The sequence below is a fragment of the Rhinopithecus bieti genome, unplaced genomic scaffold (genome assembly GCF_001698545.2).
Source record: "Rhinopithecus bieti isolate Rb0 unplaced genomic scaffold, ASM169854v2 scaffold_23868, whole genome shotgun sequence".
In the NCBI taxonomy this organism is placed as follows: Eukaryota; Metazoa; Chordata; class Mammalia; order Primates; family Cercopithecidae; genus Rhinopithecus; species Rhinopithecus bieti.
Window position 1 is genome coordinate 1,431,389 of NW_016811202.1, and position 20,372 is coordinate 1,451,760.

The 20,372-nt window shown below is 46.0% G+C and overlaps 2 protein-coding genes across 3 annotated transcripts; one reads left to right on the forward strand and one right to left on the reverse strand.

The window, feature by feature from the left end:
- The first annotated feature begins 908 nt into the window (after positions 1 to 908).
- Positions 909 to 5,485, forward strand: THRSP (thyroid hormone responsive). Of its 2 annotated transcripts, none has more exons than XM_017893566.1 (2): positions 909 to 1,426; positions 4,798 to 5,483. In XM_017893566.1, the coding sequence occupies exons 1-2, from the start codon at positions 987 to 989 to the stop codon at positions 4,826 to 4,828; spliced, it is 471 nt and encodes a 156-aa protein (XP_017749055.1). In that variant the 5' UTR covers positions 909 to 986; the 3' UTR covers positions 4,829 to 5,483. The 2 variants fall into 2 exon arrangements, with proteins under 2 accessions (XP_017749055.1, XP_017749056.1); XM_017893567.1 differs by having other exon boundaries at positions 912 to 1,458; positions 4,798 to 5,485.
- A 1,355-nt stretch (positions 5,486 to 6,840) lies between these two features.
- NDUFC2 (NADH:ubiquinone oxidoreductase subunit C2) lies at positions 6,841 to 17,289 on the reverse strand. Its single transcript, XM_017893568.1, has 3 exons — positions 16,649 to 17,289; positions 10,136 to 10,279; positions 6,841 to 7,195 (listed from the first exon to the last, which is right to left on the reverse strand). The coding sequence occupies exons 1-3, from the start codon at positions 16,812 to 16,814 to the stop codon at positions 7,146 to 7,148; spliced, it is 360 nt and encodes a 119-aa protein (XP_017749057.1). The 5' UTR covers positions 16,815 to 17,289; the 3' UTR covers positions 6,841 to 7,145.
- Positions 17,290 to 20,372: the final 3,083 nt, after the last annotated feature.

Below are 20,372 nucleotides of genomic sequence, written 5' to 3' on the forward strand. Positions count from 1 at the left end.
GATGCAAAGCATTTTTATTGGTTTGTCTTATTCAATTCTCACAATACCACCTCAAATTTACAGAGGATATGGATCTGGTTAACTTGTATGACTGTGTAACCTCATGTCAGTCCAGAGCACTGCCTGGAGGGGGGTAGAGGTGGTCCTGGGCTGGAATCCCAGCCCCAGTGGGACCTTGAGCAAGTTACTTTAGCTGTCTGCACCTAAATTTCCTCATTGGCAAAACAGGAATACTGGTGGTTCATACCTGCAATTCCAGCACTTTGGGAGGCTGAGGTGGAGGATTGCTTTATCCCAGGAGTTCAAAACCAGACTGGGCAACATAGCAAGACCCCATCTCTACAAAAATTAAATAAATAAAACATTTATGAGGGTTGTGGTGAAGATTAAATGAGATCACTCACAAGAAGGCTCAGTGCAGACCCTGATGTGCAGTAGGTGCTCAATAAATATTAGCCAGCAAAAAACAAAAAAATCTCAGCTAGGAAATTGCAGAACTGGGTTTCTGACTCCAACCTCAATATTCCTTGCCCCACATCAAGCTGTTTCACTTCAAATCCTCTCCATTTCACAATGGAGTCACCCTGGGCTGAAGGAGTGAACTGTGTATTGGAAGGCTGCCCTAAGCAGCAAAGAGACAGCTTGGTCTCCAGTGACCTGAAAGAATTATTTATTGCCCTGAGGTCCAGTGTACCAGTTGCCTAAGGGAAAAGCTTCCTTCCAACTGGCTCAGCAAGCTGACAGAGGAAGTGTCGGGTTCTTGCTGGGGCAGTCATGCAGAGCTGGGATGACACGCAGAAGGCTGGCAGACCTATCTCTGGGCAGATGGATCACCTGATACAGATGCTAGAGCCTGAGCCCTGGGATTGGCCCAAAACAGGGCTGTGTTGACCCAACAGCTGAGCACTGGCATCCTGTCAATCTGCCGAGAGCCTAGAAATAGCACGGGGCAGTCTGCTGGGTTCACTGTGTCAGAGGAAGCAACCATGCAGGTGCTAACCAAGCGTTACCCCAAGAACTGCCTGCTGACCGTCATGGACCGGTATTCGGCCGAGGTGCATAACATGGAGCAGGTGGTGATGATCCCGAGCCTTCTGCGGGACGTGCAGCTGAGTGGGCATGGGGGCCAGGCCCAGGCTGAGGCCCCCGATCTCTACACCTACTTCACCATGCTCAAGGCCATCTGTGTGGAGGTGGAACATGGGCTGCTGCCGCGGGAGGAGTGGCAGGCCAAGGTGGCAGGTGGCGAAGCTGAGGAGGCTGAGAATGGAACCGCAGAGACAGAGGAAGTCGAGGATGAGAGTGCCTCAGGAGAGCTGGAACTGGAAGCCCAGTTCCACCTGCACTTCTCCAGCCTCCATCACATCCTTATGCACCTTACCAAGAAAGCCCAGGAGGTGACAAGGAAATACCAGGAAATGACGGGGCAAGTTTGGTAGACCTTGGACACTAGGGAAGGTAATGGTGGCCATGCTGGTGGGTGTCAGAGTCTACCAAGGGACATTCCAGGAGAGCAGAGGGGTTAGTGGTGCAACCCAGTGGGAGAGGAACAGCCTGGCTCTCAGACAGTGCCACTCTTGCATCAGGGTATTGGGACCACAACCTAGGAGGGCCTAAGACTAGGCCTGTGTTACTATCCTTCTGACCTCAAATTGGCAATTGCAATGAAGTGATATGGAAACAGAAGGAAAAGTGGCCTGTGAGGGCGTATCTCATATGCACATACATATGTTTGTGCACGTGTGCATTTATCTGTATGTGAATACTTGCAAATGTGTGAATTGAATGAGTGTGTTCTCATCATTGACTTCGTTAAGCATTTGATTAAAGAGGGGGCTGGGCGCGGTGGCTCACGCCAAATCCCAGCACTTTGGGAGGCCAAGGCAGGTGGATTGCCTGAGGTCAGGAGTTCGAGACCAGCCTGGCCAATGTGGTGAAACCCTGTCTCTACTAAAAATACAAAAATTAACTGGGCATGGTGGCAGGCACCTGTAGTCCCAGCTACTCGGGAGGCTGAGGCAGGAGAATGGCGTGAACCCGGGAGGCGGAGGTTGCAGTCAGTCGAGATTGTGCCACTGCACTCCAGCCTGGGCGACAGAGGGAGACTTCATCTCAAAAAAAAAAAAAAAAAAGAAAGAAAGAAGGAAGAAACTTACCTAGGGCATGCATATTGACTTAAGTGAACATTGTGAATTCCGTGTGTGTGACAGTGTTTCCCAACATTTTTTCAAGTCACAGAACATGGAAAATTATATGGCACTTGGGGATACATAGGTGAGGCTGCTTGCAGTACTCCTACAACAGGCTGGGGGTACTCTGACCATCCCAGGTTGGAACCCACCAAACGGGAAGCTGAGGGACTACTGTCATGGCACTCTAATCCATTCCAGGCAAACCGGAGTGTACAGACATGCCTGTTGGGAAGCCCTGTTGTAGGTACATGTGATTATGTGTTCCAGTCTGAGCCTACATGTCTATGCACAGAGGGGCTGGGGTGGTGAGTGTGGATGAGCAGCAAGCTAGACAAGCAGGTGGTGGCAGAGGGTAGGAGGTGGGAAGGGTTCTTAGCATGGTCATCACTAGTTCACTCATGGATAAAGACTAGTATTAATAGAAATTGGACCACAGTACCTGCCAGTGCCACCTGCCAGCCCTGCTCCCACCAACTGGTCTCATTAGTTGTAAACAACATCCACGTCCATTGCAATCTCAGAACCATCTGATGCAGCTGTGCAGAAAAAGATTCTCATCCCCACTTTACTAGTAAGGAAATTGAAGCCAGAGAGGTGAAGTGACTCACCCAAAGTCACGCAGTAAAGAGACAAAAGTAAGACCGGCCTCAACTTTGAGCTGAGTGTTCTTTCCTCGTACCCACTGTCTGCCATATTGTGTTATCTTCATAATCTGTGTGAAGGCTGCTCTGCAATTATGGGGAATAAATGTGGACCCCCAAACACAGAGCCTATGGAGATCTCTGCTCCAGGCATTTTCTCAGCCGTTTTTCCTTCTCCCACTTCAAACCCAAACTGTCAACCTCAACCCTTCTTCCCTCTCCCCTGGAGGCTCCCCGAGTTACCTCACAGAGGTTGTTGAATTAGACTGGGCTGTGTCAGCAGCTCTGGGTTCACCTTCTGATTCTATCACTAATGAGCTGTGGGGCCTTGGGCAAGCTACTTCATTTCTCTGGGTTTCAGCTTCTTCACTGAGCAATAACAGTGGTAGTAAAACTAACGACTGGCATTTGAATATTTTTAAGATCACTTTGCATATCCATTATCTCATGGAATTATCATTCCCCTTTTTGTTTTTTGAGATGGAGTCTCACCCCGTCACCCAGGTTGGAGTGCAATGGTGCCATCCCAGCTCACTGCCACCTCTGCCTCCCAGGTTCGAGAGATTTTCCTCAGCCTCCCAAGTAGCTGGGATTACAGGTGTGTGCCAACACACCTGGCTAACTTTTTTTTAATCTTTAGTAGAGACAGAGTTTCACCATGTTGGCCAGGCTGGTCTTGAACTCCTGACCTCATGACCCACCTGCCTCGGCCTTCCAAAGTGCTAGGATTACAGGCATGAGCCACCACGCCCGGCCTATCATTCCCTTTTGCAGATGAAAAAACCAGAGGCCTGAGAAGTAAAATGAGTCCAACATTACTCAGTAAATGACAGAGCCAAGAAATGAACCCTGGCCTAATTAGTCTAATTATTTTCCTCTACAGTGGTGTTCCTTAGAGCCTTAGACTTTTGCAGAGTGGCTCAAAGTGGGAACTGGGCATGGCAGAATGGGTAGAAACCACACTCTGACTCACCAAATAGCTTCAAAGGCCGGAGCAGCAACTCTACACCATAACATTTCAACACACCCTAACCTGATTTTCATTCAGAGGCAATATGGTATAGCAACAGTTAAAAATCTGGGCTCTTGTTCTGGCTCTTCCATTGACTTCTGTATTATCCTAGACAACTTTTATTTTTGAGGTGGAGTCTCACTCTATCGCCAGGCTGGAGTGTAGTGGCACGATCTCGGCTCACTGCAACCTCTGCCTCCCGGGTTCAAGCAATTCTTCTGCCTCAGTCTCTCAAGTAGTTGGGACTACAGGTGCGCACCACCACGCCCAGCTAATTTTTTGTATTTTTAGTAGAGATGGGGTTTCACCATGTTGGCCAAGATGGTCTCAATCTCCTGACCTTGTGATCCTCCACACTCGGCTTCCCAAAGTGCTGGGATTACAGGCGTGAGCCACCGCACCCAACCTCTTTTTTTTTTGAGATGGAGTCTTGCTCTTGTCGTCCAGGCTGGCGTGCAGTGGCACGATCTCGGCTCACCACAACCTCTGCCTCCCAAATTCAAGCAAGTCTCCTGCCTCAACCTCCTGAGGATCTGGGATTACAGGCTCACGCCACCATGCCCAGCTAATTTTTGTACTTTTAGTAGAGATGGGGTTTCACCATGTTGGCCAGACCGGTCTCGAATTCCTGACCTCAAGTGATCCATCTACCTTGGCCTCCCAAAGTGCTGGGATTACAGGCGTGTCATCAAGCCTGGCCCTAGACAACTTATCTTACCTTTCTGCATCTTAGTTTCCCTGTTAGTAAAATATAGCAGAGAAATCAAATGAGTTATTCCTGCTCTGACAACCTAGGATTCTCCTCACAGTGCTGAGGCACTGCCAGTTTTTCATCAGCAACATCAGCATTGAGTTTTTTCATTTTAATTCCTGCTTCAATGGACATGTGATAGTATCTTAGTTGTTGGAATCGATACTAACTTGGCCTTTTAAAAATTTCTTCACTCCACAGGTCCCTTCACATGATAAAAGGCAGACTCTGATGAGGCCGGCGGAGCAGTTCACCAGCCGATGATGAGAGCAGAAAGGCCTAGACCTGCAGCCAGAAGTGAAGGCGGCTCACTTCTCCGGGATGCTTCTCTAACTCCTGAGCACCAATTCCTGGATTCTAGTCACTGGCTCACCTTTAGAATGTCTGTTGCTATTATTCACTGCTCCCCTCGCTCCTCTTTACCAGCTTGGGGAGGTGACCAGGAGGGACTAGACAGTTACCTGTCCTGTGTGGTATGGTGGGAAGAGCGTAGGTGTTGGCATGTGACCAAAATTCACAACCCTCCTCATGGCAGTCATTCAGTGTGTACTTGTGCAAGTTATTTAACCCATTGGAGCCTAAATTCCCTCATCTATAAAATGGGGATAATATTATGTACCTCACAAGTTGATGAAAACTAAACATGATGAAGCAAAAGCACTTGGCATGTGAGGGCTATTAAAATAGCCTGAATTTTTTTTTCTCCCTCTTTCTCCTATGTATTTGCTCTGGCCCTTGCTTTTTACCCTCCAGAGCTAAGGGGTAGCAGACAGTCTCTTGGGATGAGTGGTTCACCCTCTTTTACTTGGCGACCACTGATGAGGCCAACAACAAGTGAACTATAAACATATTTATTGCAGAAGTAATTAAAAAATAACAAAACCTTGTATTTGTACATCTTTATTATTTCTAAAGCACTTTCTCCAACCTAATTTGTTTTTACAAGTGGTACTCAAGAAAATAAAGACGGAATTCATTTGATTTTGCCCAGAAACCATCTGCTTATATTTATAAGGCCACCTAATTTGAAATCACATATAGGCCAGGCGCGGTGGCTCACGCCTGTAATCCCAGCACTTGGGGAGGCCGAGGCAGGTGGATCACAAAGTCAAAAGATCGAGACCATCCTAGTCAACATGGTGAAACCTCGTCTCTACTGAAAATATAAAAATTAACTGGGCGTGGTGGCATGCACCTGTAATCCCAGCTACTCAGGAGGCTAAGGCAGGAGAATTGCTTAAACCCAGGAGGTGGAGGTTGCAGTGAGCTGAGATCGCACCACTGCACTCCAGCCTGATGACAGAGCAAGACTGTCTCAAAAAAAAAACAACAACAAAAAACATATATACTTTATCTCCAAAACCGAATCTGATTATAAATTCTAAGCTAGGAAACAAAACTTTTGAGACAAGTACTTTTTTTTTTTTTTTGACAGGGTCTCCTTTGTCACCCAGGCTGGAATGTCACCCAGGCTGGAATGTCACCCAGGCTGCAGTGAACTGTGACACAATCACAGTTAACTGCATCCTCGAACTCCAGGGCTCAATAGATCCTCCCATTTCAGCCTCATGAGTAGCGGGGACTACAGGCACGTGCCACCATGCCCGGCTAATTTCTGTATTTTATGTAGAGATAGTGTTTTGCCATGTTGCCCAGGTTGGTCTCAAACTCCTGGGCTCAAGCAATCTACCCTGCCTCAGCCTCTCAAAGTGCTGGGATTCTAGCCATGAGCCACTGCATCACGCCAGGACAAGCATTTGATAAGCCATAAAAAGTAACCTCATTCCAGTTAGGTACAGTCTTTTGCTTCTAATTGCACCAAGCTCCACTGTAGACAGTATTAGCTCCTGAGTCCACTTTCTCCAGGATAATCCACCTAAGAGCAAAGACACCTTTGCAGTGTAAGATTTCTGTTTTCCTTGTCTGGAGTCTCCTCCTTCTAAACCACCTTCTATATCATTATAGACAGAGCTCAGAAATACAAACCTGACTGTATAATTTAAAATGCTTTAATGACTTAATACCTACAGGATGAAGTCAAAATTATTTGGCAAGAGTCACAGAATCCTCCATAATCTGGCTCACTCTAAATTCACTTTGCACTAGGATGGGACAGGCAAACCTTTTCTGAAAGGGCCACACATTAATTAGGCTTTGCAGGCCATAGGTCTCTATCGCAACTACTCAATTCTGCTCTTGTAGCATGGCAGTCACCATAAACAACATGTAAACAAATGAGCATGGCTGTGTTCCAATAAGACTTTATTGGCAGTGGGCCAGATTTGGCCCATAGGCTGTAGTCTGCTAACTCTAAACTAGAATTCAACCTCATTTTAAAATCTTTCAGATGGGTGAATGGAAACTGACCATTCTCTGATGAACTATTTTTCTTACAACAATAAAAAGAGTCAGAGTATTCATGGTAACTATTTTAATTACAAGGTGTCAACACACAGATAAGCATAAGCTTCAACTCTCATTAGAAACATGTTCCATCAAATTCAGAAACAGCAGGTATCAGTGAAACTGGAGCAAGCATTTTGAAGACTTTAACGTACTGGATGGAATTTTTCAAAAATTTCAGCGTATGTTTTCTTCTCTATAAAAGGAAAGATCATAAAAGATTTATTTTAAAATATGTTTTAAAATTGTATTTCCTAAAGGAAAATTAACACTCAGTAATCTTACTGATTGAAATCCTGCTGTGGTCTGAATGTTCATGCCCCACCAAAGTTCATAAGTTGAAATGTAACCCCCAAGATGATGATATTACGAGGTTAGGACTTCGGGAGGTGATTAGGTCACAAAGGCTCTATCCTCATGAGTGGGATCAGCTTAGGGGACCTTGTTTGCCTCTTCTACCATGTGAGGACACAGCAAGATAGCACCATCTATGAAGCACAGAGTGGGCCCTTAGCAGACACCAGCTGTGCTGGTACCCTGATCTTGGACTTCCCAGCCTCCAGAATTGCAAGCAATAAATTTCTACTATTTATATATTACCCAGTCTATTCTGCAATTATACAGGTGGTAAGAAAAACAACGTTAAAAAAATTTTTTTTAATTACCCAGTTTAAGGCATTTTGTTATAGTAGGCCAAATGGACTAAGACAAACCCCTAAGAATTTCCTTATTTTCTTGTCCTCGACTATGGCTTGGTAATCACTGAAGGATTTTCTTTCATTGAATGAAGAATAATTTTGGAGGAATTTGTGATGACAACCAAATGGCTGCCAAGAGGGACAAGGTGCTGCCAGGAATAACCTGACTGAAGAGGTGAAGGAAGACATAAACACAGAAGGGCACAGGTCAGCTAGGAGAGGCCAGCAGCCAATGTGGTCAAGCTCTCTGGGCTCCCACTGTCCGTGCATGAGGCTCCTGGCACAACTGCCAGTAATCTGCAGCTCAGAAACAGAATGAGCCCTGCAGCTATACACACTCCTGCAGACACAGTGAACTCATGGAACTATGTCTAAGCAAAGAGCCAGAGGTCTGGGACTGAAGACTGCTCAGTCACTGGGCGTCACTCCTAGTAATCAATATATCCAAGATGACTTCCAGCTCTAACATTTAATGGTTCTGAGTATTATGCATTCCCGATACATCCACTATTCATGCTTTGTGCTAGTCTTTAAGCTCTTCTTTGGCAAAAAAAAGAAGATGTATCTTTCTGATCCACCATAAATATCATATATGTGACTGAAGGCTGTGGGAAAATTAAAGAGTAATAAAATTTTAGAGCTAAATAAGACCTTAGAGATCAGTCTAATGAAATTTAAATGTTTTATATCACATATTTACATTAATAGGAAAGTCTTTTTTTTTTTTTTTTTGAGACAGGGTCTCGCTCTGTCACCTAGGCTGGAATGCAGTGGTGTGATCACAGCTCACAGCACCTTGACCTCCCAGGCTCAAGTAATCCTCCTGCCTCAGCCTCCCAAGGAGCTGGGACTATACACATGTGCCACCACACCCAGCTAATTTTTAAGTTTTCTGTAGGGATGAGGTCTCACTATGTTGCTGAGACTGGGGAAAATCTATTTATATGTTTACAAGTTCAAATTTTTTCTATACTCATTCATTTACACATTTAATAAGGTCATGTGTGCCAAACCCCTGGGAGACCAAAAAAAAAGTCCTAGTAAGTTAAACTCCCAGCCTACAGAGACTCATATATGTGCACATGTGTTGTGTGTATCTGTGTAAAACACAGGTGAGAAAAGTTATATTACAACTATTAATAGATTAATAGCAGAATACAGATAGAGCACACTGAGGGAACGCCTGACTGTAGCTCAGTGAAAGCTTCACTGAGATAATGAAAGCAGAAATTTGCTAGGTGGATGGGGTGGAAACGGGCAAGAGGAAGAATAACATAGTAGGAAGAAGGTACAACATGTATAAAGCAATATAGGGCAGGCAGACAAAGCAATTCACCAGGCAAATGATGAGTGATGAGGAATGAGGAAGTGTTCCATTACAGTTCACATCCACTATTATGCATAAATGCCTGCTATGTGTAGGCTCTATACGAGAGGCTGGGAAACAAAGACAAAGCTACAATCCATGAAGAACACAGACGTGTATATCATACGGTAGATAAGAATGTGGGTAAAGTGTTTCTACCAGAGGACAGGCAATTAGCTAAGCTGGAGGAAACGAGCCATCCTAAGGAGTCTGGATTTTATCCACTAGGCAATGGATGACTTATTTTATTTTATTTTATTTTAATTTAATTTAATTTTTGAGACACAGTCTCGCTGTGACGCCCAGGCTGGAGTGCAATGGAGCGATCTCGGCTCACTGAAACCTCCGCCTCCCGGGTTCAAGCAATTCTCCTGCCTCAGCTTCCCAAGTAGCTGAGATTACAGGCACGCGCCATCATGGCCGGCTACTTTTTGTATTTCTAGTAGAGACGGGGTTTCACCATGTTGGCCAGGCTGGTCTCAAGTTCCTGACCGCAGGTGATCTGCCCCCCTCGGCCTCCCAAAGTGCTGGGATTACAGGCGTGAGCCACTGCGCCCAGCCGGAAAACTATTTTAAACAGATGTGATCAGATTTGCTGTCACTGGAAATAAGACCAAAGCAAGTGGTGAGTTAACAGGCAAGTGCAACAGTCCGAGCAAGAGATTATCAAGGCCTGAACCAGGGAGAGGAGAGTTCAAAGTTGAGAAATATTTAGGAAGTAGAACTGATAAGACCTGATGATTAATGGGAAGTGAAAGAGAAAGACTTGATAATTCTCAGGCTTCTGGCTTGAGTGTCCAGGTGGACAGTAGTGCCATTCCCTGAAGCAGGACACAGAGAAGCAGGAGGTTTGGGAAGGCAGAGGGGTCATGAGTTTTGTTTGCTGTCCAAAGGAGACAGAGGTAGTCAGGCAAAAACTGGATATATTAATTGAAGAGAATTTTGGTCTATAGACTAAGATGTGGGAGTCAACAGAATTTAGAAGGTACCTAAAGCCATAGACATGGATAAGATTAACCAGGGAAAATAATAATACAGTAAACACAGATTCTCTAAAATTAACTTGAAATACCTTTTTCAGGAAAATCCTCTGGATGTAATTTCATATATCCAAACATTTCACGGTCTCTCACAGCATACATGTAGTCTTCACGTTTTACAAGATAATATCCAACAAAAAAAAAGGCCGTAATATATAGAAGGTGGCGATGCAAACCTGAAATTCAAATGACAAATCCCAAAGAAAGCAAAAATTAGTCAATGTGTATTAAGAGTTACATTTTTGGCTGGACGCAGTGGCTCACACCTGTAATCCCAGCACTTTGGGAGGCCAAGACGGGTGGATCACCTGAGGTCAGGAGTTCGAGACCAGCCTGGCCAACATGGTGAAACCCTGTCTCTATTAAAAATACAAAATTTGGCTGGGGGTGGTGGCGGGTGCCTGTAGTCCCAGCTACTTGGGAGGCTGAGGCAGGAGAATCATTGGAACCTGGGAGGCAGAGGTTGCAGTGAGCTGAGATTGCGCCACTACACTTCAGCCTGGGTGACAAAGCGCCTGGCCTGTTATGGTATTTATTAAAAAATAAAAATAAAAAAAGCGCTGGGCTCATGCCTGTAATCCCAACACTTTGGGAGGCTGAGGCAGGTGGATCGCCTGAGGTCAGGAGTTCAAGACTGTTTCACATGGTGAAACCCCGTCTCTACTAAAAATACAGAAATCAGCCAGACGGGGTGGTAGGTGCCTGTAATCCCAACTACTCAGGTGGCTGAGGCAGGAGAATCGTTAGAACCCGGGAGGCAGAGGTTGCAGTGAGCCAAGATCGCACCACTGCACTCCAGCCTGGGGGACGGAGTGAGGCTCTGTCTCAAAAAACAAAAAACAAACAAACACAAAAAGGTATTCTGAACAAACAGCCTTGATCCTTGACAGGGTCTAGCTCTGTTGCCCAGGCTGGAATGCAGTGGCACAATCACACCTTACTGCAGCCTCAACCTCCTAGGCTCAAGCAATCCTCTCACCTCAGCTTCCCAAGTAGCTGGGAACAAAAGCGTGAACCACCATGCCTATTTTTTTTTAAGAGGGGTCTTGCTATGTTTCCCAGACTGGTCTTGAACTCCTGGGCTCAAGTGATCCCCCCTGCCTCGGCCTCCAAAACTGTTGGGATTACAGGAATGAGCCACTACACTCAGCCCACATTATCACTTCTTTAAAGGTTAGCAAATCTAAAATATTACATGTAATGTATATTTTAGCATATAGCACTTAATATTTATTTAATAAATGAATGAACAGCCTTGGGTAATTCAATTTACTACCACTAAAACACAGATAAGACCTACCCTGGCTGGGCGTGGTGGCTCACACCTGTAATCCCAGCACTTTGGGAGGCCAAGGCGGGTGGATCACCTGAGGTCAGGAGTTCAAGACCAGCCTGGCCAACATGGTGAAACCCCGTCTCTACTAAAAATACAAAAATTAGCCGAGCATGGTAGCACACACCTGTAGTACCAGCTACTCAGGAGGCTGAGGCTGGAGAATCGCCTGAACCTGGGAGGTGGACAATGCAGTGAGCCAAGATGGTACCACTGAACTCTAGCCTGGGTGACAGAATGAGACTCTGTCTCAAAAAAAAAAAAAAAAAAAAAAAAAAAAGACCTATCCTATCTTTCTCATAGTAGTAGCATATAAAACAAGACATATGCATGTAAAAGTATTTTGGAAAAGGTATAAAACAATAAAAATGAAAAATATTCCTATGTTCTAGAACTGGACAGAGCACTCTCTCTTACCCCAAACAGCCACTGCTTTCCCTAATGGGCTACCCACCATATAGCAAACCAAAGAGTGCATGTTCTCCCATGTGCCACTGGACTGCTGAGACACAGAACCAGACTCTCTCTACGCTGACCCATGTTCCTCACAGAAAAACTCCATAAGTGTTTGAGATGATGATGTCGGCTTCCCAGCCCTAAAGGCATGGCTTGGCCTCTTCCCAAGGCCCCGTTTTTCTAACCTCTCTCCTCATTCTCTCTGAGTGGTCTACCTCTCACTACCCGCACACCCCGTCTACAATCATCTTCCCATTCTTTACTCGGTGAGTCTAACCCCGGCAGCTATTGTGCTCTTTGAAGAACATCATACATTACTGATATATTAAACTAGAGATCAATAAATATTTAATTTTGTGGGCTATACTTAGAATACCAACTGACTCTAAATTTAGGGCACATTAAGTGGTAACCAGCAAGAAGGTTAAGTTTAAAAAAAACAGATGATGAGAAAAACTTATTAAAAAATTCTATTTATTGATAGTACAGAGGGTGACTACAGTTAACAATAATTTGTTGTATAGTTCAAAATTGCTGGAGGAGAGGAATTTGAATGTTCCCAACATAAAGAAGGGGTGAATGCTTGGGGTGATGAATGGCCCGTTTGCCCCAGTTTCAACATTACACATTGTATGCACGTATCAAAATACCACATGTACCCCCAAAATATGTACAACTTATTTTTAAAGTCTTATTCTTAAAAAATTCTTTTAACATTTCCTGCTAATTTGAAAAAGAGCTACAAAATTTTATTTCATTGATAGAAATTCATTATTATGAGACGTATTCATTATTATGAGACAGAATCTTGCTCTGTCACTTAGGCTGGAATACAGAGGCATGATCACACTCACTGCAGCCTCAACCTCCCAGGCTCGAGTGATCCTCTTACTTCAGCCTCCCAGGTAGCTGGGATCACAGGTGCATACCACCATATCCAGATAGCTTAAAAAAATTTATTTTGTAGAGACAAAGTTTTCCTATGTTGCCCAGGCTGGTCTTGAAACCAAACAATCCTCCCATCTCAGCCTTCCAAAGTGTTGGGATTACAGGTGTGAGCCACGGTGTCCAGCCAGAATATCCCATTACTCACAGAATGCCAGGTACTCTCCAGGGCTGTAGTCTGAAAATCTACCATATCTCTTTCACCACACCTCCAACTCTCTTAGAAACAACATTTATGTGATACACACCTTCACCCTACATGCACAAACTTGTACCACAATTTGTCTTTTTAATGGATATGGCCATCTGGTCTGTAAACCTTTGGAGGATTAGGACCATGTTTTATATTCCTTGTAATCTACATATAGTTATTCACTCAATACTACTTTTTTTTTTTTTTTTTTTTTAGATGGAGTCTCAGTCTGTCGCCCAGGCTGGAGTGCAATGGCGCAATCTCGGCTCACTGCGATCTCCGCCTCCCAGGTTCAAGCAATTCTCCAGCCTCAGCCTCCCGAGTAGCTGGGATTACTGGCATGTGCCACCACACCTGGCTAATTTGGGGGTTTCACCATATTGGTCAGGCTGGTCTTGAACTCTTGACCTCAGGTGATCCACCTGCCTCAGCCTCTCGAAGTACTGGGATTACAGGCATGAGCCACTACACCTGGCCTCACTCAATACTTATTGAACACCTACTATAGATATCAGACACTGACCTAGATAAATACAATATGCATTCAGTAAATGCTGCTGAGGACAACCATTTCAATAAAGTCCTAGGATCTAAATCTTCCAAAGCAATGTAGGGAAGCTCTGGGAGCTCAGGAAGTCTGATCCCTACTCCTGGGCTAAGCAGTTTATATTCATTATCTCATCTAGTTCTGAGATAGGGAATTTCCCCAGAATCAAATGACTAGTGGGGTGGAGGTGGTGTCAAACCCCAAAGCATACGCTCTTAACTGCTGTACTCTTCTGTCTCCCAGAAAGGCACAAACTGCTAAACTAACAACAATGAGATTAAGTGGTGCATACGTCACATTTCAGTCAACCTTTACCTCCTCTACAGCATTCTCCCTCCCATCTGTATCTCCTTTGTGCTCCTAAAGTGCTTTCTGCTCACCCACCTCTATCCAAACATGTATCTATCATACCAAGATCAGCAACAGACTGTTTGTTTGTCTCCCTGATTTCACTAGGAGCTCCATAGGGCACATAACAGAGAAACAGTTCAATAAGGCCAGGCACAGTGGCTCACACTTATAACCCCAGCACTCTGGGAGGCTGAGGTGGCAGGATCACTTGAGGCCAGAAGTTCGAGACCAGTCTGGCCAAGATGGCAAGACCCCATCTCTACAAAAAATTTAAAAATTGGCCAGGCCTGGTGGTATGCACCTGTAGTCCCAGCTACTCAGAAGGCTAAGATAGGAGGATCGCCTGAGCCCAGAGGTCGAGGCTGCAGTGACCCATGATTGCACCACTGCCCTCTACCCTGGGTGACAAGTGAGATCCTGTCTCAAAAAAAAAAAAAGGGGGGGTTCAGTAAATGAACAAATTACAAATATATGGTAAACTGTTTCCATAACAAGAGCTAAGGAAGGGGAACTCTGTCCAGCACTTTTTACATGTCAGACATTTTACCTATAGAATCTCACTCAATTCTCACAACAAATATGCAAAAATTAATTATTCTTATTTTACAGATGAGGAAACTTTGGCTCTGATCGACCTGACCATGTAACTTGCCCAAACTGACACAGCTGGAAAGCAGTCGAGCAAGTCTGTTTATTTATTTATTTATTGGAGACAAGGTCTCAACTTTGTTGCCCAGACTGTAGTGCAGTGGTGCAATCATGGCTTGCTGCAGCCTCAACTTCCTAGGCTCAAGTGATTCTCCTCCCTTAGCTCCTGAGTACCTGGGACTACAAGTGCACATCACCATGTCTAGCTAATTTCTTACATTTTTTGTAGAGACAGGGTCTCACTATGTTGCCCAGGCTGGTCTTGAACTCCTGGCCTCAAGAGATCTTCCTGCCTTGGTCTCCCAAAGTGCTGAGATTACAGGTGTGAACCACTGTGCCTGTGCCTGGTGAGCAAGTCTGTTTAGTTCCAAAGTGGAGCTCTTTTCATTACACCAAGTGACAGTCTTGGGCAAGTGTGAAATGGTGATGAAAAGGGAAAGCCTCGAGTCCTCAGAGGCATAAATGGACAAAGATCACTCCTTTCTGAAGTGAGGAGTCATGTCCAAGGGAGGAGTCATGTCCAAGGGAGACAGGATTTCAATACTGTTTGAGCACTGGAAATGCTGGGATTTGATGGGCTGGGAGCTGACCTTCAGGCATGACATACAGCTGTAAGAAGGCAAAAGATGTATAAGTGTGGTGACTCCTAATTGCCTGAACCATTGCCTGAGCTTTTTTCCTGATTGTGCTTCTTGGCTCCAATCAATGCCTCACATTGCTGACAAAGATGACTTTTCAAAATACAGAGCTCATCACTGTACCCCCGCAGCTCTCAAAAGCTTACAAAGTTCCTGGCTGGCTAGAAAATAAATTGCCAAGCTGTGCTAAAATCTCCCTTGTAGTTTTATTACTCTAAACCTGAACACTCACTCAATCATTAAACAGCCTCCATTCAGAGGTCCTTGTCCCCATTGGCTCCCACTAGCCCCATGGGCCTAGAAAGCTGTCTGTCTCTCAGTCCTGCCTGATAATCAAAGTTAACTTCAAAGACCCCTCTTCCAAAGTTCCTCTCCTCTTTTCCCTCTGGAAATCCATAGAGCTTAGCAAAGCTACTGTGGTGGTTATTATCAGAATAGTCAGTGTCTCTGATGGGATTACAGCACACTGGTTTAGAGCCTCCTATTCAAACAGTGGTCCTCAGATCAGCAGCAGCAGTGTTTGAGCACTTGTTGGTAACATCAAGTTCCTCCCCAGATCTCATGAATCAGAATCCGCATTTTTTTTTTTTTTTTTTTTTTTTGAGACAGGGTCTCACTTTGTTGCCCAGGCTGGGGTGCAATGGAGCAATCTCGGGTTACTGCAACCTCTGCCTTCCAGGCTCAAACGACCCTCCTGCCTCAGCCTCCCTCAGCCTGGGACCACAGGCATGCACCACCACGCCCGGCTAACTTTTTTAGTTTTTTGTAGAGACTGGCTTTCGCCCTGTTGCCGAGGCTGGTATCTAGTTCCTGAGCTCAAGCGATCCGCCCGCCACGGCCTCCCAAGGCACTGGGATTACAGGTGTGAGCCACCGCGCCCAGTCCAGAATCCGATTTTAACAAGACACCTATGCTACTCGTATGCACATTAAGTTTGAGAAGCACCGGTGTCCCATATCCATTCAGAGGTCAAAAAAAAAAAAAAGCTCTGCTACTTAATAGCCATATGACCTTGGGCAAGCTGCTGTTAACCTGTTAGGCTCGGTTTCCTCGTTGTGAATAATACATGCCTAATAAAGTGTTTTAAGGCCTAAATGCTATCAATAATGCCCATAGTGTGAGTAGTGCGTGGCATGGAGCCACGGCTCATTTGTGCACACAGTACAACACGAACTGAGAAGAGTAGTCCCGGGTCCTTCACAGTCTCAGTTCGGGCTTCACTGCACCTCAGTTTCTTCAAGTGCCAAATGACACACTGGCTCTGCTCGATTCTAAAGAGCTAACGGGGCGCGGACCGCCCGGGAAGGCGAGCTGGGGTCAGCTAGGCAACAAGGCACGGAAAAGCAGAGCACCTCAGGAGGGCCTACGGCGGGGCAGGTCTGCAGCCCTGCGACCCCCTCTCCTCCCAGCCGATCCCGCCCGCGCAGCACTCACCAGCCGACACGACCGGCCTCCGCCGGATCACGTTATCAACCAGGCCAGTGCAGTATCCCAAGAAGCCGATGTAGAGAAGCCGCGGGTCGGTCAGCTTGGGCGGGGGCAGGCTCCGGGACTCATCCGGCAGAAACCGTAAGGGCTCTGGGTTCCGCCGTGAGATCATCTTGACGCCGTTCCCACTTGAGGCCTGGTCTCAGACCACGAACTACAAAGACAACCACCACGACCACTACCCGGGATTAAGGAGTCAGCTTTCTCCTCCTCCTCTGCGCGCCGGACTCAAGGCCACGGCGCAGCGCGGTGCAGCGCCCAAAAGCTTCCCGGTGCGTGCTGCTGCAGGAACCCTGCACGCAAAGTTCCGGACTACTAGGTGTCAATTTGCTCGTCCGCCCGCGCTAATTGTCTGGTGGGAGTGGGTTTCACGGGCCTGGTAACGCGTGGTGGAGGAGTACCCCAAACGAGCCAAACTGGGCGAAGTCTAGGAGACACTGATTTTCTTTTCTGCCAACTTCCGCACCCAGAATTGCCTCTCCCTCCCCTGCCCCTTCTAGAAAGATTTATCTTTTCATCCAATGCCCACAAATGAGCATGATGCATAGTTTTGAGAAACGTAATTACTTGAAACTCCATAAAAGCTAGTTTTCGTTTTCTGAGTTTTCAGCCGCTCATTCGCATAGACACATCCTCCAAAGGCTAAAATTAAGGTCTGGTCAGCAACAAAAGAATTTAGAGAAGCCCAGGACTGGATCGTTGTAGTCTTTTCTTGAAATTCAGATTTGGAGGCAGCACCCTAAAATGTTTCACCTCTGGGTCTTCACGTCCTTGCACATGGCTGAGTGAGGAGGTTTTCCCTAAAGGTTTGAGTAATGAGGCCAGGCGCCGTCACTCAGGCCTGTAATCCCATCACTTTGGGAAGTGGAGGCTGGTGGATCACCTGAAGGTCAGGAGTTCAAGACCAGCTTGACCAACATGGTGAAACCCCATCTCTATGAAAAATACAAAAAATTAGCCGGGAGTGGTGGCAGATGCCTGTAGTCCCAGCTACTCGGGAGGCTGAGGCAGGAGAATGGCGTGAACCCAGGAGGCGGAGCTTGCAGTGAGCAGAGATCAGCCACTGCACTCCAGCCTGGGTGACAGAGCAAGACTCCATCTCAAAAAAAGAAAAAAAAGAAAAAGGTTTGAGTAATGAAAGAAGGAATTTATAATTCTATTAAGCAATTTTCCAGTCTTTGCTGTCAGGCCTCTGAGCCGAACGAAGCTCAGCCATTGTAACCCCTGTGATTTGCACATATGCGTTCAGATGGCCTGCAGGAGCCAAGAAGTCTGGGGCAGCCAAAAACCCACAAAAGAAGTAAAACAGCCAGTTCCAGCCTTAACTGATTAACCAACATTACACCATTCCACCATTGTGACTTGTCCCTGCCCTACCTTAACTGATCAATAGTCATTGTGACATTCTTCTTCTGGACAATAAGTCTTATGATTTCCCCACCATATACCTTGTGATCCCCTCCTCTGCTAACAATAGATAACCTCCTTTTACTGTAATTTTCCTTTACCTACCCAAATCCTATAAAGCAACCCCTTCCCCATCTCCCTTCGTTGATACTCAGCCCACTGGCGCCCAAGTGAATAAACAACCTTGTTGCTCCCACAAAGCCTGTTGGTGGTCTCTTCACATGGATGCACTTGACATTTGGTGCTGTGACTTGGATCGGGGGACCTCTCTTGGGAGATCAATCCCCTGTCCTCCCACTCTTTGCTCTGTGAGGAGGATCCGCCTACTACCTCAAGTCCTCAGATCAGCCCAAGGAACATCTCACCAATTTTAAATCCGGTAAGTGGCCTCTTTCTACTCTCTTATCCAACCTCTCTTGCTATCCCTCAACATCTTTCTCCTTTCAATTTCGGTGCCACCCTTCAATCTCTCCCTTCCCTTAATTTCGGTTCCCTTTCTGGTAGAGACAGAGGAGACACGTTTTATCTGTGGACCCAAAACTTTGGTGCTGCTCATGGACTCAGGAAGACAGTCTTCCCTTGTGTTTAATCACTGCAGGAATGCCTGCCTGATTATTCACCCACATTTCAGAGGTGTTCTATCACTGCGGGGATGCCTGCCTTGATCTTCCTTCCACCTTGGTAGCAAGTACCACCTCCCCTGGGTGGCAAGTACCGCACCCCCTGCCCCATGTCTCTACCTCTTTTCTTTAAACTTACCTTTTTACTATGGGCAACCTTCTGCCCTCCATTCCTTCTTCTTGGCCCTTAGCCTGTGTTCTTAAAAACTTAAAACCTCTTCAACTCTCACCTAACCTAAAATCTAAGCATCTTATTTTCTTCTGCAACACCGCTTGGCCCCAATACAAACTTGATAATGGCTCTAAATGGCCAGAAAAGAGCACTTTTGATTTCTCCATCCTACAAGATCTAGATAATTTTTGTCATAAAATGGGCAAATGGTCTGAGGTGCCCTACATCCAGGCATTTTTCACACTTCATTCCCTCCCTAATCTCTGTTCCCAATGCGACTCGTCCCAAATCTTCCTTCTTTCCCTCCCACCTGTCCCTTCAGTCCCAATCCCAAGCGCCGGTGAGTCTTCTGAATATTCCTTTTCTACCGACCCATCTGACTTCTCCCCTCCTCCCCAGACTGCTCCTCCACAGGTCACTCCCTGCCAGGCTGAATCAGGCTCCAACTCTTCCTCAGCCTCCACTTCCCCACCCTACAACCCTTCTGTCATCTCCCCTCCCCACATCTGGTCTGGCTTACAGTTTTGTTCTGCGGCAAATACTCCCCCATCTGCCCAATAATTTCCTCTTCAAGAGGTGGCTGGAGCTGAGGGCATCGTCAGAGTGCATGTTCAATTTTCTCTATCAGATCTTTCCCAAATTAATCAACACTTAGGCTCCTTCTCATCAGACCCCCACCAAATATATACATGAATTCCAGTATTTAATCCAGTCTTACAATTTAACCTGGAGTGACTTAAATGTCATTCTAATTTCTACCCTCTCCCCAGATGAAAGGGAAAGTTTTTTCTCTAGCCCAGTCCCACACAGACACCCACCAGCATCATGAGCCAGGCCTCCAGGAAGGCATTAGAGCGGTTCCCTGAGAAGATCCCCAATGGCACTATCAGGCAGGTTCCTCAGGTATAGCTAGGTGAGATTACATGATTTCCTACCTAGTTGAAGGGCTTAAGAAGACAGCATACAAATCTGTTATTTATGACAAACTTAAAGAAACTACCCAAGGTAAAGACAAAAACCCAGCCCAGTTCATGGCCTGTTTGGCGGCTATCCTTAGACGCTTTACAGCCCTAGACCTTGAAGGGCCAGAAGCCTGTCTTATTCTTAATATGCTTTTTATCACCTGGTCAGCTCCTGACATTAGAAAAAGGCTTCAAAAATTTGAATCTGGCCCTCAAACCCCACAACAGGAATTAATCGACCTCGCCTTCAATGTGTACAGTAATAGAGAAGAGACAGCCAAGCGGCAACACATTTCTGAGTTATTTGCTTCTGCTGTGAGACAAAATCCAGCCGCACCTCCAGCACACAAGAACTTCAAAACGCCTAAACTTCAGCAGTCAGGCATTCCTACAGGACCTCCTCCCTCAGGATCTTGCTTCAAGTGCCAGAAATCTGGCCAGTGGGCCAAGGAATGCCTTCAGCCCAGGATTCCTCCCAAGTCATGTCCCATCTGTGCAGGGACCCACTG

What these genes read in the sequence shown, in the direction of transcription:
- THRSP (XM_017893566.1), top strand. Translation starts at nt 987, where the DNA reads ATGCAGGTGCTAACCAAGCGTTACCCCAAGAACTGCCTGCTGACCGTC. An exon ending in AAATACCAGGAAATGACGGG is followed by an intron (nt 1,427 to 4,797) that starts GCAAGTTTGGTA and finishes TTCACTCCACAG; the next exon opens with GTCCCTTCACATGATAAAAG.
- NDUFC2 (XM_017893568.1), bottom strand. Translation starts at nt 16,814, where the DNA reads ATGATCTCACGGCGGAACCCAGAGCCCTTACGGTTTCTGCCGGATGAG. An exon ending in GAGGCCGGTCGTGTCGGCTG is followed by an intron (nt 10,280 to 16,648) that starts GTGAGTGCTGCG and finishes TTTGAATTTCAG; the next exon opens with GTTTGCATCGCCACCTTCTA. An exon ending in AGAGGATTTTCCTGAAAAAG is followed by an intron (nt 7,196 to 10,135) that starts GTATTTCAAGTT and finishes TTCCTTTTATAG; the next exon opens with AGAAGAAAACATACGCTGAA.